At 40.3% G+C, this 15,827-nt stretch overlaps 1 protein-coding gene and 1 long non-coding RNA gene across 2 annotated transcripts; both read right to left on the reverse strand.

Annotated features, from left to right (window-relative positions):
• Nucleotides 1-4,932: 4,932 nt before the first annotated feature.
• LOC113636060 (DNA-directed RNA polymerase II subunit RPB1-like) lies at nucleotides 4,933-6,194 on the reverse strand. Its single transcript, XM_027135949.2, has 2 exons — nucleotides 5,766-6,194; nucleotides 4,933-5,449 (listed from the first exon to the last, which is right to left on the reverse strand). The coding sequence occupies exons 1-2, from the start codon at nucleotides 5,767-5,769 to the stop codon at nucleotides 4,944-4,946; spliced, it is 510 nt and encodes a 169-aa protein (XP_026991750.1). The 5' UTR covers nucleotides 5,770-6,194; the 3' UTR covers nucleotides 4,933-4,943.
• A 2,176-nt stretch (nucleotides 6,195-8,370) lies between these two features.
• On the reverse strand, nucleotides 8,371-15,825 carry LOC125139187. Its single transcript, XR_007138279.1, has 3 exons — nucleotides 15,768-15,825; nucleotides 12,362-12,418; nucleotides 8,371-8,594 (listed from the first exon to the last, which is right to left on the reverse strand). It is a non-coding gene; the product is annotated as an uncharacterized LOC125139187 (long non-coding RNA).
• Nucleotides 15,826-15,827: the final 2 nt, after the last annotated feature.

Genomic DNA, 15,827 nt, shown 5'->3' on the forward strand with positions numbered 1-15,827 from the left:
ATAGAACTCAAGTCATGTGATAGACAAATCAAGTTTACATTGACTTTACTGAAATTCATTAGTTCACATTACTAATGTTTTTTGGCATATGTTTTATAAAATAACTATTAAGTTAAACAAATGATTTTAAGTAGAATTACATGTTATATTTAAGCAATGTCTTATAATTTAAATAATACTAGTATGTATTAATTTAATAAGTAATTAAACAATAACACAATTTAATTTTTTTATTGTTAAAAAAAACAGGAAACACAGGCAATGTTCTCAAGTTCACAAGGTTATCAATACAGTGTTAACAGAGGAAAATACATTATTCAACAATAAAGCATTAAACTGGATAAAAATTAAGGGAAAAGAGTACATGCACACACACCTGCACTTTTGAGTTGATAACTGTTAACTCATATCAATAGAGCAACAACATGCAGTTTTAACACACAGTACACTATAAGCGCAGAACACTGGTAAATGTTAAGAGCACTTAGTAACTTGACAATTGGAACAGGAATCTGTCCAAAGATTCACACTGTGCATCTTGAGAACAAAAAACAGGCATGGCTTCTGATGCTAGTTTAGCCCTGATACTTAACAATTGAAAAATGTTTTAGAGGAACACGAACACACAGTATTCAACAATATGCCGATAGGCATAAACTGGATAAGCATTAAAACTGGAGTAATACTTCACATATAAATTCACAAAACTTACAATTCCACTGCATCTTCAAAAGAACCTGTGAAAATAGAGCATAAGAAAATGTTTAGATTAGCAAATCAATTTCACTATAAAATGTTAATGAACATCTGCTAATGAACACATCTTTTAAACAGTTTATGTTGCTACTACAAACAAACAAAAATAATAAAACTTTAAGAAACACATTTTTTAAAGGTTATTTTAATACACCAGAAATATTTGCTAGCATCTAACGTACATGCATAACTTACACACGCTTATACAGGGCTGTCAAGTGTCATGCATTGAGAGTGACAGTCACTCATTTTGGTCTTTTATCACGCTTTATCACACATCGTATTTCTCACTCAGAAAAACTGTTTGACTATTTATCATATATTTAATATGCCGCAGTGCCCAAAATGTATCAGTCCACACCGCTTAGTCGAGCCTGACACTTACTGTATCAGCCAATCAAAAAAACAGGCTACACAATAACCAAAAAGAAAATAGCACTATCTGGGTAAGATTTAATGCAACAACCAATGAAAAAAAAACATTAATTTTTGTATGGTGTTTTTGTTGGTCGGTTTGAACAAAACCTCAAAACGAAACAATCAAGACCCTAAAAATGTCTTGATTGCAACATTACAAACGATAAAGGAGTCCAAAAAGGCAACAAACACTTACAATAAAGTCATAATCTCTCTCTCTCTCTCTCTCTCTCTCACACACACACACACACACACACACACACACACACACACACACACACACACACACACACACACACACAAACACACACACAAACACACACACGCGCGCGTGCACATACACACAAACACACAAATTAATAAATGGAGATGTCATGCTTGTCTGTCTTCAAAACCAGAGCCCTGGCTTATATGAACCGACAAAAAATACACCAGAGAAATATGCTACCATTAGCAACAAGCACGTGTACATGCTTACATGCTTATATGAACCAACAAAAAAAAACTTATGCCAGCAAAATACAAACATTGTAACTGGGAACATATAACACTGGCTTACGTTATTAAATGTGACCTGACAGAAATAGCTCATTTTACCTTGAACGGACAGAAAATGAGAAAAAATAAGATACTATCATCGATTGTCACATTTACACTAACATAACTTGTTAACATTAAACTAACATCAGTTTCATAGCATTTATTGTCAGAAAGATTTCTATATATTAGACAATTTACACTCATCGTTTCAAAGTGCTTTCAAAAATCCACATTTTGCACGCCGAGGACCAGACAGCGCATTGTCATGACCTGTTTCAGGCCCCACCAAATTAGTCAAATTAGTGAAATATTAGTCTAAGTAGTGACAACGTTTTTTTTAAAAAAAAACAAAAACCTAAGAATACGTAATGACCACTTAAAATGTTTCATTAACACAAAATCTGGGTTTAGAGTGTATATATGGTTGAAATGACAATAAGAGCTTCTTGACTTGACTTGACATTATTCCTTTTATTCACATTCTATCTACTCTTCTCTTCTTCTCTTCTTCTACCGCTTATCCGGGGATGGGTCCCGGGGGCAGCAGTCTAAGCAGGGATGCCCAGACTTCCCTCTCCCCAGACACTTCCTCCAGCTCTTCCGGTGGAATACCGAGGCGTTCCCAGGCCAACCGAGAGACATAGCCCCTCCAGGGTGTCCTAGGTCTTCCCCGGGGCCTCCTCCCAGTTAGACATGCCCGGAACACCTCCCCAGGGAGGCGTCCAGGAGGCATCCGAAACAGATGCCCGAGCCACCTCAGCTGACTCCTCTCGAGGTGGAGGAGCAGCGGCTCTACTCTGAGCTCCTCCTGAGTGACCGAGCTCCTCACCCTATCTCTAAGGGTGCGCCCAGCCACCCTGCGGAGGAAACTCATTTCGGCTGCCTGTATCCGGGATCTCGTCCTTTCGGTCATGACCCAAAGCTCATGACCATAGGTGAGGGTAGGAACGTAGATCGACCGGTAAATAGAGAGCTTCGCCTTGTGGCTCAGCTCTTTCTTCACCACAACAGATCGGTATATCGACAGCATCACTGCAGAAGATACACCAATCCGCCTGTCGATCTCCCCCTCCATCCTTCCCTCACTCGTAAACGAGACCCCAAGATACTTAAACTCCTCCACTTGAGGCAGGAGCTCTCCACCAACCTGAAGGGGGCAAGCCACCCTTTTCCGACTGAGAACCATGGCCTCGGACTTGGAGGTGCTGATTCTCATCCCCGCGACTTCACACTCGGCTGCAAACCGTCCCAGTGCACGCTGAAGGTCCTGGTTTGAGGAAGCCAGCAGTACAACATCATCTGCAAAAAGCAGAGACGAAATCCTGTGGTCCCCAAACCGGACTCCCTCCGGCCCCATACTGCGCCTAGAAATCCTGTCCATATAAGTAATGAACAGGACCGGTGACAAAGGGCAGCCCTGCCGGAGTCCAACATGCACCGGGAACAAGTCTGACTTACTGCCGGCAATGCGAACCAAACTCCTGCTCCGGTCATATAGGGACCGGACAGCCCTTAACAGAGGGCCCCGGACCCCATAATCCCAGAGCACCCCCCACAGGTCACCATGAGGGACACAGTCGAAAGCCTTCTCCAGATCCACATAACACATGTGAACTGGTTGGGCAAACTCCCATGAACCGTCCAGCAACCTGGCGAGGGTATAGAGATGGTCCAGTATTCCACGACCAAGACGAAACCCGCATTGTTCCTCCTGAATCCGAGGTTCGACTTTCGGCCGAATTCTCCTCTCCAGTACTCTGGCATAGACTTTTCCGGGGAGGCTGAAAAGTGTGATCCCCCTATAGTTGGAACACACCCTCCGGTCCCCCTTCTTAAACAGAGGGACCACCACCCCAGTCTGCCAGTCCAGAGGCACTGTCCCCAACCTCCACGTGATGTTGCAGAGGCGTGTCAACCAAGACAGCCCTACAACATCCAGAGACTTGAGGTACTCAGGGCGGATCTCCTCCACCCCCGGTGCCTTGCCACTGAGGAGCTTCTCAACTACCTCAGTGACCTCAGCTTGGGGAATCGACGAGTTCACAACTGAGCCCCTGCCCTCTGCTTCCTCAGTGGAAGACATGTCGGTGGGGTTGAGGAGAACCTCGAAGTATTCCTTCCACCGTCCTAGGATGTCCCCAGTCGAAGTCAGCAGATTCCCACTGTAAACAGTGTGAGCCGGACGGTTTGCCAGAATTTCTTCGAGGCCAACCGATAGTCCTTCACCATGGCCTCACCGAACTACTCCCAGACCTATCAGCTGCCTCAGGAGTCCCCCGAGCCAACCAGGCTCGATAGGACTCCTTCTTCAGCTTGACGGCATCCCTTTCTTCCGTGGTCCACCACCGGGTTCGGGGATTGCCACCACGACAGGCACCGGAGACCTTACGGCCACAGCTCAGAGCAGCTCGGAGGTGGGAGTTGAAGATCTCTCTGACCGGAGACTCTGTCAAACGTTCCCAGCAGACCCTCACAGTACGTTTGGGTCTGCCAAGTCTGTCCAACTTCCTCCCCCGCCATCGGATACAACTCACCACCAGGTGGTGATCAGTTGACAGCTCCGCCCCTCTCTTTACCCGAGTGTCCAAGACATACGGCCGGAGTTCAGATGAAACAACCACAAAGTCGATCATCGACTTCCGACCTAGGGTGTCCTGGTGCCATGTGTACTGATGGACACCCTTATGCTTGAACATGGTGTTCGTTATGGACAAACTGTGACTAGCACAGAAGTCCAATAACAGAACACCACTCGGGTTCAGGTCGGGGGGGCCGTTCCTCCCAATCACGCCCCTTCAGGTGTCACTGTCACTGCCCACGTGAGCGTTGAAGTCCCCCAGTAGAACGACGGAGTCCCCGATCGGAGCACTTTCCAGCACCCCTTCCAGACACGCCAAGAAGGTCGGGTACTCTACACTGCCATTTGGCCCATAAGCACAAATAACAATGAGAGACCTATCAACGACCCAAAGTCGCAGGGAAACGACCCTCTCGTTCACCGGGGTGAACTCTGTTGTGAAAAATCCCAGAACCCAGCATTAAAAACAGAGAGACATGCCTTAAGGCGATTATGATTGGAGTCATAAGACACATGGGGATAAACCCCAGATGTTGTAATAATCTTAAGGTAATATATAACTAGAGAATAAAATAACCAAATAACCACACTTGAGTCAGAGGGTGGATAGAAGGTGATTTATTATTATTATTAAGGTGTTTTTTATTAGGCCTTAGTAAAGGGGAGTAGTAGGAGTGTAATCTGGAGATCCAGGAGTGTAATCTGGAGATCCAGGAGTGTAATCTGGAGATCCAGGAGTGTAATCTGGAGATGCAGGGTTAGAATCAGAGGGAGAAGATGGAAAGGTGGGAGAGAGGGGACGAACATAGGCATAAGGAGGGGGGGAGCCGGGAGTTCCAAGCTCACGGGTGCAAGGGTGAGCATGAGGACAGCCATCAGTTTGAGATCCCCTGTCCACGAGGTTTACCAGAGTGGTTTGAGAGGAGGACATGAGAACAGGAGGATTTCTCACAATATGGGATGGCAGATAAGCATGCGCAGGCAGTTCAGGAGAACTGAGCTGTTCCAGAAGCGTAGTGAGCTCAGAGATGATATGACGCAGTTGGAAGCGGCGATAGCCGGCCATGGGGTCAGCAGGCGCAGGTCTTGGATAGGGAGAAGGACGAGGGTCCCGGCGGGTGTAGCCAGGCTGAATTGACCGACCTGGAGGTGAAGGATCTAAGGAGAGAGAAGAGTAACTGACTTAGTAGAGATAGAGGAAATGAAGCTTGAGATATGTATATGTTAGCAAGCCCAGCCAGGGGATAAAAAGACAGGCTGAGATCATAAACAATTAACAGGCTTGAGGAGTTAAAGAACTCCACTTGTACACAAGCAATATTACAGCAGCAATAGCTTAGCAATAGTAACGTTATAGAATGACGAATAGGTAAGAGCCTTTTTACATAATATCATGTGACATAAAATAGACTCATAGAGTGAATATAATCAGAAAACATCATATACAGGAGAAGATAGCAAAAGGGAAACTTACTCATTTTAGTTGAATGCAGGTTTAATCCTCAGGGCAGATGTCTGTCGTAAAAGACTCAGAAGCAAATGGCAAATGTAACTTTGACGAGGGAATGGAGCCCCTTTTTGTGCACATTTGTAATAACAAATGTAAACTTGTTATGAAAAATGGGAAAGACAGTGGTTCTCAGACCTTGGCCCATAGCGATAACATGTTAGGTAGAATGGAAAAGACCATTGTTCCCAGACCGTAGCTCATGAATTGTTATGGAAAATGAAGAAGACCATGGGTCTCAGACTTTGGCCCATAGCGAAAACATGTTAGGTAGAATGGAAAAAAACAGGGGGCCACAGCCCTAGGCCCTGAGAACTAAAGGAAGGAAAATCCATAAATGGGCATTTGGTGCTCATAAACATGTTGTGCAGACTGAAGAAGGCCCAGGTGTTTAGTCTAAAGTTATGCGAAATAAGGGAAGGAAAATACATAAATGGGCATATGGGTGAAAGGTAATGGGAAATCAGGGGAAATTGGGTCCGGGTGTTTAGAGAACATAGTGGGTAATGCCGATAAAAACAGGTGATATGGCACCTGGGACTCCAAAAAAATAGTGGGAAGCAAAGCGGGGGCGAGGAGTGTTAGGATATATATATATCCGGGGCGAGCGGGTCAGTTGGGGGTTGTTTTTATTTTCGCAAGGACGTCGCGAGAGTTTTTGTTTCTTTCTTGATTGATTTGGCATGACATGCTCTTATGGGTTTCAATTTGTTACTTTTAATTTGGTAATTTGTTACTTTTAATTTGGCAATAATTTGTTACTATTAAATTTGGCAATTTGATACTTTGAATTTGGCAACTAAAATTTGTTGGCTGATTGACCACAATAAAGAAGTTTGCTCATTCTCATCCAGGCCTGAGGAGTTTTCTCATTTTTTTTTTGTAGTAATTATAGAGTTAACAGTGAAATTTAACTAAAAGCCTAAGAGAAGAGGACACCCCATGATGTGTCGACCTGGAGACCGGCTCTGAGTTCCGACAACTCCAACACATGGTTGCTGAGCTGGGGGGCTATGAGCAAGCCCACACCAGCCCACCGCCTCTCACCATGGGCAACTCCAGAGTAGTAGAAAGTCCAGCCACTCTCAAGGAGTTGGATTCCAGAGCCCAAGCTCTGTGTGGAGGTGAGCCCAACTATATCTAGTCAGTACCCCCCCCCCCACCAGGCGCTCGCATGCGAGCCCCAACCACAGGTCTGGCTCCAGGGCAGGGCCCCGGTTGCGCCTTACCGGGCGACATCACGGACCTTGATTTTAATTTACTCATAAGGGTTTTTGGAACCGCTCTTTGTCTGGCCTGTCACCCAGGACCTGTTTGCCTTGGGAGACCCTACCAGGGGCAAAAAGCCCCAGACAACATAGCTCCTAGGATCATTCAGGCACCCAAACCCCTCCACCACAATAAGGTTGCGGTTCAAGGAGGGGACATTCTATCTAATTTTTAAATTTTTAAGTTTTTATTTTGTTAAATTAAAAAAAAAAAAAAAAAACATATAATTTTATTTTAAAAAATTTCAAGAGCTTTTTTCAATTAAAATAAACACCGAATTTAACATACATCCAGATGGTCTTCTTTCTTCTATTATTCTGGTCTCTACACCTCTTAATTTCTTCAGATATTTATTTTCATCTTCATTTGCACTAAATATTGGTTTACATTCACTTTAATGTTTTCAAACTTCTCATTACTTGACCTTTCACATGAATCAGATAAGTTAATTATTAAGATACTCTGTAATCCGTAATCCAGTTGAAAGAGTAACAAGAGGTAGTGGTGGTAGATTTATGGTAACATAAATCTACCACCACTACCTCTTGTTACTCTTTCAATAAACTTTTCTATACCCATTACCTTGTTTACAAAAGGTAGCTACTCCTCTACTGTTTTCTTTCTAGCTATCTTTTTGTAATTTAAAATATTCACAAATTAAAAAATCAAAGATAATATCTGGCTCATTTTCTAGATTTGTTATGAATTTCTTGACTTCTTGTCTAATAACTTTTAAACTTCTTACATTCCACTGTATTACTAAGAACACCATTACAAACCACCACATGTCTGGCTGTCTGCTGTCTGAATACACGTTTGCATCTTAACCCTTTAAATTAATCATATTTAAACTGATATTCTCTAGCTCTAAATACTTCTCAGCAGCTCTGATAATTTTATTCAATATAACAGCACTATGGGTTTGTATCTTGACCACACTGTGTTCTTCTCTATATCGCACACATCTCAGTTTGCCTCTACATACAGCCGCTACATGGCCATATTTTTGTCAAAACTTCAAGAATTGAGTGTATATTCAATTCAATTCAAGTTTATTTGCATAGTGCTTTTTACAATTGACATTGGCTCAAAGCAGCTTTACAGAACATAAACATAGAACAAAAGTTAATATAAAGAATAATATTAATAAGATTAATATTAGATATTTAGTTCACAATGTGTATGTATTTATCCACAATGAGCAAGTCTGAGGTGACTAAAGCAGCAGTGGCAAGGAAAAACTCCCTTAGATGGAAAGGAAGAAACCTTGAGAGGAACTAGACTCAAAGGGGAACCCATCCTCATATGAGTGACACTGGATGGTGTGATTATAAAAATACAGTCAAACAAATGTTGTATAGATGCAAAAGATCATATGGAGTTCACATCTCCTCTTTGGTATTGCAGAGTCTGATGGCAGAGTCTGAGCTGGTAGATCTCTAGATGCCTCAGGATCCTCACAGATTCAGTCTAATCTCAGTGGAGGTCCAAAAACTTCATCGCACGAAGACGATCAGTCTCCAATTTCTGGATGCCTCGGGATGGGTCGAAAGAGAGAAGCAGTGGAGAGAGTTATTAACATATCTGCTGTTCATAAAATGTGCAAGTCTGATATAATAGTGCACAATATTATGGGATGTATTATGTGTTTGCCTGACTAAAGAGATGAGTTTTTAATCTACATTTAAACTGGGAAAGTGTGTCTGAGCACCGAACACTATCAGGAAGACTATTCGTTTGGGAGCTAAATGTGAAAACGCTCTACCGCCTTTAGTAGACATAGACATTCTGGGAACTACCAGAAATCCTGAGTTTTGTGATCTCAGAGAGCGTGAAGGATTGTAACATGCTAGTACTAGTTAGATACATGGGAGCTAAACCATTAAGAGCCTTATACGTAAGTAGCAGCAATTTATAATCAATTCTAAACTTAACAGGTAGCCAATGTAGCGACAATAGAATTGGGGTTATATGGTCATACTTTCTTGTCCTAGTGAGAACTCTGGCAGCTGCATTCTGGACTAACTGTAGCCTATTAATTAAAGATGCAGGACAACCACCTAGTAATGCATTACAATAGTCTAGTCTAGAATGCATGAACTAGCTTTTCCGCATCAGATACAGACAGGATGTTTCTCAGCTTGGCAATATTTCTAAGGTGGAAGAAGGCTGTTTTTGTAGTATGGGCGATATGATTTTCAAAAGACAGGTTGCTGTCTAATATAACACCCAGGTCTTTCACTGTCGAGCTACTAGTAACAGTACATTCCTCTAAATGGAAGTTGAATTGTGAGAGCTTATGTGTACTGTTTTTTGGACCGATAGGTAATATTTCTGTCTTATCGGAGTTTAACAACAGAAAATTATAGCTCATCCAATCTTTTATCTCTCTAAGGCACTGAGTTAATTTGGACAATTTAGCTATTTCATCTGGTTTTGATGAGATGTAAAACTGTGTATCATTAGCATAACAGTGAAATTAATCCCATGTCTTCTAATAATGTTCACTAATGGAAGCATGTATATCGAGAAAAGCAGGGGTCAAAGGACTGATACTTGAGGGACCCCATAATTAACTGGCAATAAACTGGAGGATTCACCATTTAATTCTACAAAATTATATTGATCAGACAGGTAGGATCTAAACCAACTTAAAGCCTCTCCATGAATACCTGTGTAATTTTGTAAGCGATATAGAAGAATGTTGTGATCTATAGTGTCGAATTCAGCACTAAGGTCAAGTAGAACTAAAAGGTATATACAGTCTTGGTCCGAAGCTAGGAAAAAATCATTTGTAACTTTAACAAGTGCCGTTTCTGTGCTATGATGGGGCCTGAAACCTGACTGAAACTCTTCAAAGACATTGCTCTCCTGTAAGAAGGAGCTCAGTTAAACAGACACAACCTTTTCTAGTATTTTACACATAAACGGAAGATGTGAAATAGGTCTGTAATTTGATAGTTCATTAGGATCTAAATTAGGTTTCTTAATGAGTGGCTTAATAACTGCCAACTTGAAAGATTTAGGGATGTAACCTAAAGATAGCGAGGAGTTAATAATATTAAGAAGAGGCTCTCCAGCTTTATTTAACACTTCTTTCAGTAATTTAGTTGGAATGGGGTCTAGTGAACAAGTTGTTAATTTAGCTGTAGCAATAAGCTTATCTAACTCTTCCTGTCCTGTACTTGTACAGCACTGTAGTTTTGAGTGTAGAGCTTTAGGTGAGACCTGGTCACAAGATGCTCTCATACAGTATGTTGAACATCACCTATTTTGTTCCTGTTGCTTTTAATTTTATCAGTAACAAATCTCATAAAATCCTCACTACTGAACTGTGATGGAATAGTGTGTTCAGATTTCTGTTTTTTTGTTAATCCATCCACTGTGCTAAATAAAAAACTGGGTTTGTTCTGGTTATTTTCCTTGAGTTTGCTCAGTTGCTCAGACCTAGCAGCTTTTAGAGCTTGTCTATAGCTGGACATACCGTCTTTAGACGCGATTCTTAAAACCTCTAATTTAGTTTTTCTTCACTTTCGCTCAAGGTTACAGTTTTCTGTCATGAGGGTGTGAGTATGACTATTATACCATGGTGCAGGTGTTTTGTCTCTAACTTTCTTTAATCGGAGGCAACAGTGTCTAATGTGCTAGTGAATATAGTGCCTATGCTGGTAGTCATTACATCTAGATCGTTTGTGTTTAAGGGTACAGTAAGAAGTCTAGACACATCAGGCAAGTTATTTATGAATCTGTCTTTAGTGGTCGGAATAATAGTTCTGCCGAGTCGGTAACGTGGTGAGACAAAGTTAGTCTGCTCTATAGGTAATGTGTACATTATGAGGTAATGGTCTGTGATGTCATCACTTTGAGGTATGATATCTATATCAGTGACATCTTTTCCGTGTGATATTATTAAATCTAGTGTGTGATTAAGACGATGAGTTGCTCTAGTGATGTTTTGTTTAAGCCCAAATGAGTTTAGTAGGTCCATAAATGTGTGTCCTAAAGAATTGTTTGTATCATCAAAGTGAATGTTAAAGTCTCCTACAATTAACACTTTATCAAAGTTAACCAATAGGTCCGACAGAAAATCTGCAAATACTCTAAGAAAATTAGTGTAGGGCCTTGTGGGTCTATAAACGGTCGCTATAGCAAAAGACATCAAATAAGCAGTATTTTTTTCGTGTGCATGTGCAAGTGTAACATTAAGAACAAGCACAAAATAATTAAATCTATACTGTGTTCTCTGAGTAACAGTAAGGAAATCACTAAAGATAGTTTCAACACCACCTCCATGACCAGTCTGATGAGGCTCATGCTTATAGATATTATATCTTATATCTTATAAGATTATGCTTATAGCTTATATCTTCTTCTACTACTTTTGGCTTTTCCTGTTAGGGGTTGCCACAAAGAATCATCTCATTCCACCTAACTATATCCTCAGCATCCTCTACTCTCGCACCAATTAACTTCATGTCTTTTTTCAACACATAAATATATCTGCTATTTGTCCTTCCTCCTGACCTCTTACCTGGCAGCTCCATCTCCAACATCCTTTTACCATTATAAACCACCCTTCCTCCTCTGCACATGTCCAAACCATCTCAATCAAGACTTTCTGACCTTGTCTCCAAAACAGCCAACCTGAACTGTCCCTCTGATGTGCTTGTTCCAAATCCTGTCCTAAAGAGAACCTCAACATCCTCATCTCTGCTACCTCCATCTCTGCCTCATGTCTTTTCCTCACAGTCTCTAACCCATACAGCATAGCTGGTCTCGCTACTGTCCTATACACTTTTTCCTTTGATTCTTAGGAATTTGAGCTTATATGTAACTTCCTAAACACTAATTATTTGGATTTGATGACTTCGGTCAACATTTTAAATGATCAGATTAAAAAATGCATCTATTGAACTCTCATAACATTCATTTCCTTCTAGTTCTTCTTTTTAGGTTTATGCCAGGTTGTGAACCAACTTTGTAGGTGCATACCACTGCCTGTGAAGAAGTGTGAAGAGAATGAATTCAATATTTCTCACGTAATCCACTGATCCTAATAACATTATTGCTCTTACTTGGTTTTTCATATTTGTACCATAATTCTTGACATCCTAAAGACTCCTCCTTTCTTTTTCATATTCAGTACATTCCATTAAAACATGCTCTGCCATCTCCTTTATTAAACAAACTTTTGGATATACCAGTATATATAATGTGTAATGTGTGTTAAAGAATTTAATGCCCTATTCATAACCGTGTGAAAATGATTTGCTAATACTTATGAATGATCTTACATTTCGGTGTCATCTGTGGAGGCCTTCAGGTTTCTGGGCACTACCATTTCCCAAGGCCTGAAATGGAAGTGCAACATAAACTCCATCATCAAAAAGGCCCAGCAGAGGATGTACTTTCTACACCAATTAAGGATGTATGGTCTGCCACAGGAGCTGTTGATGCTGTTCTACACTGCAGTCATTGAATCTGTCCTGTACACATCCAACAACATCTGGTTTGGTGCAGCAACAAAACAAGACAGGAACAGACTGCAACGCATGGTTAAAACAGCAGAAAAAAAAATTGATGCCCCCCTGCCCACTCCCCAGGACTTGAACGACACAAGAACCAGAAACCGGGCAGGAAAAATCACCACAGACCCTTCACACCCTGGACACAACCTCTTTCAGCTCCTCCCTTCTGGCAGGCGCTACAGAACTTTGCTTACTACGAGTGCCAGTCACAGGAACATTTATTTCCCCAGGCAATCACCCTGATCACCAACTCACTATAATTATATTCCCTGCTTCATAGCATAAGTACTGCATTATCAGAACTAATACACACACTACTGCTGCTATATACAGGGCTATCAAGTGTCACGCATTGAGAGTGACAGTCACTCATTTTGGTCTTTTTACACTCTCCTGCCACACATTGTATTTCTCACTCAGAAAAACTTTTTGACTATTTAATATATATTTAATATGCCGCAAGTGTCACACATTGAGAGTGACAGTCACTCATTTTTGTCTTTTTTCACGCTCTCCTGCCACACATTGTATTTCTCACTCAGAAAAACTTTTTGACTATTTAATATGCCGCAGTGCCAAAATGTATCAGTCCGCACCGCTGTCTCTATGGAACCGGGCAGGAATCAATTGCGTGTCCCCTGGAGTTCTTAGTCGAGCCTGCCACTTATCAGCCAATCAAAAAAAGAGGTTACACAATAGCCAATCAAAAAATAGCACTATCTGGGTAAGATTTAACGCATCAACCAAAGAAAAAACATTCATTAGAGAGGGTATTTTCGATGGTCAGTTTGAACAAAACCTCAACACGAAACAGCTTGTCTCTAGATGGGACATTGTCCTCAATCATGACCCTAAAAATGGCTGGGTTTGAGCCAAACTGTTTTAAATGGGAGCCAAAATTACAAATGATAAAGAAGTCCAAAAAGGCAACAAACACTTACAATAAACACCAGTCATAATCTCTCTCTCTCTCTCTCTCTCTCTCTCTCTCTCTCTCTCTCTCTCTCTCTCTCTCACACACACACACACACACACACACTCAAATTAATAAATGGAAATGGAACACTGTTTTTCAGGACTCTTGCCTGTCTTCAAAACTTAAGAGCCCTGTATATATTGTACAAAAAGCATAATATTGCACAATATTGTTATTTGCACTTTATGTGGGATAACACTGTTATCCCACACTTTATGTACATAACTGAGCAGTCATATATTCTGTATTCATATTTAATACTCACAATGTCTATTGTATCACATCTGCATTGTATTATCTTGTACAGTATAGTGTTATTTATGTCTGTACTTTTGAGAGTCACAAACAGCTGGAACCGAATTCCTTGTGTGTGTCAACACACTTGGCCAATAAACCTGATTCTGATTTTTTATGCTTTTCTTTTTTTTTAACCACTTTAACCTTCATGTTGTCCCTGGGTCTTTTTGACCCCACTGGAAGAATTTAATGTGTCATAACTTTGGCTTTCTTCCACATATTTGCCTGAAATTTACCAGGATTGTTCCAAATTATGAACTTTGCAAGCAAAATTAATTTTGTCTATTTTCATTGAACTATGTGTTCAGAACAGTATATACTACGTGTTCGTGATCCTCTTGGGTCATTTTGACTCGGCCACATTTAGTGGGGCAATAGGTCACACTTTTGCCCTTTTCAGCACAATGAACATACATACAGACAAAAGTGCACACGTAAAATGTCCACTAACACATTTCATTAGGCCTCCAGAAAAAAAAGCTACTCATTTGTAAATATTTCACACTTGTCAGATGCATTTGTCCTGCTGGAGGCAAAATCTGATCTACCAAGAAGCTTCACACTCACACACACACACACACAGTCAAACACTGTTCAAAGCATTGGACATAGCATTTCAGTTGGCCTCTAGACAAAACAAAGGCTACGTATTTTTAAACATTTCACACACACGCACGCGCGCACACACACACATTCATATTTCTATAAAGAAGTTCAAAAATAAAATACATGTGTTTTGTAAATCATATTTGTTTCCTATTTATACATTTAGTTGCATCAGTCAGCTTTGGCCTAGAGATATGCTGAGTAATGTTTGACATTCATAGTCAGTGCTTATCCAAAATAATATTTAATAATTACTGCTTATTTTACTCAAAACATTGCATAATTTTATAAGGTTTATCATTCATAAATTAAGTGTAATAAAAAAAACATAAGGAGTGTAAAAGAAGTTTTATTCACATTAAATTATGCCATGATTTTGAGTGTGTGTGTGTGTGTGTAGCCTGTTGCTGGTTGATCAGATGACATCAGTTGGGTAAAATACATATTGCAAGTGTAAAATTGATATTACACACAGAAAGGTGATAATTGTTGAACTTTTGATTTATAAGCATTCGAGTCAATTTGGTCTAAAAAAAAACAGGTTTTATTATTTGCTGACATTAAAAATGGTCAAAAAGGTTTCAAAACAATCTCATGCCCTTGAAATATACCAGCCTGTAATTATGCATCAACTATTGTGTTGGTAAAATACATGTTAATATGGTGGAAACAAGTTAGACTAAAAGGGTAAATAAATAAATAAATAAATAAATAAATAAATAAATAAATAAGGAAGACAGGCTATCATATATAGTTTAAATATAATTTTTTTTATAAGCAGTCAAAACAGACAAGGTCAAGTTGACTCAGCGCTCCTAATTTGTATAGGAGGACAACACAAGGGTTAACCTGATTCCACCTGATTGGCATGAGACCCAAAGTCTGCCATGTCCTATTGCATGTTTCTAATATCAAACGTTTTCCTTCCGATGAGTTCAGTATTTGTACTTGGTTCATCCATCTTTGATTTTTAGCCATTATATTTATTTCTTTATTACTCAAAATTATGAATTTCTAAATTTACATAAATCGAACTCTGTTTTTAACGACTGTAGCATGACCTTCTTCGGGGTCCTGCTTCGACCTTCACATGTTTATTGAATTTGTTGTCCGGTGATCTGCCTTATAACATTGCTTCTCAGTTATTCAAACCTCTTGCGTTTGATAGGGACGTATAACTATATCCACTGCAACAAACACCCTATATAATAAATTAATAATTTTGTTTATATTGCCACAAGAAAGTTTTTGTTAAAACTTGTTAAAACAAAATATTTTGATCAGGCAATTTACCATTGCGTACACGAACCGCGGTCCGAATGGTGTTTCCTAGCGGTGTCATCAAGCCATGTG

The sequence above is a fragment of the Tachysurus fulvidraco genome, chromosome 17 (genome assembly GCF_022655615.1).
Source record: "Tachysurus fulvidraco isolate hzauxx_2018 chromosome 17, HZAU_PFXX_2.0, whole genome shotgun sequence".
NCBI classification, from domain to species: domain Eukaryota; kingdom Metazoa; phylum Chordata; class Actinopteri; order Siluriformes; family Bagridae; genus Tachysurus; species Tachysurus fulvidraco.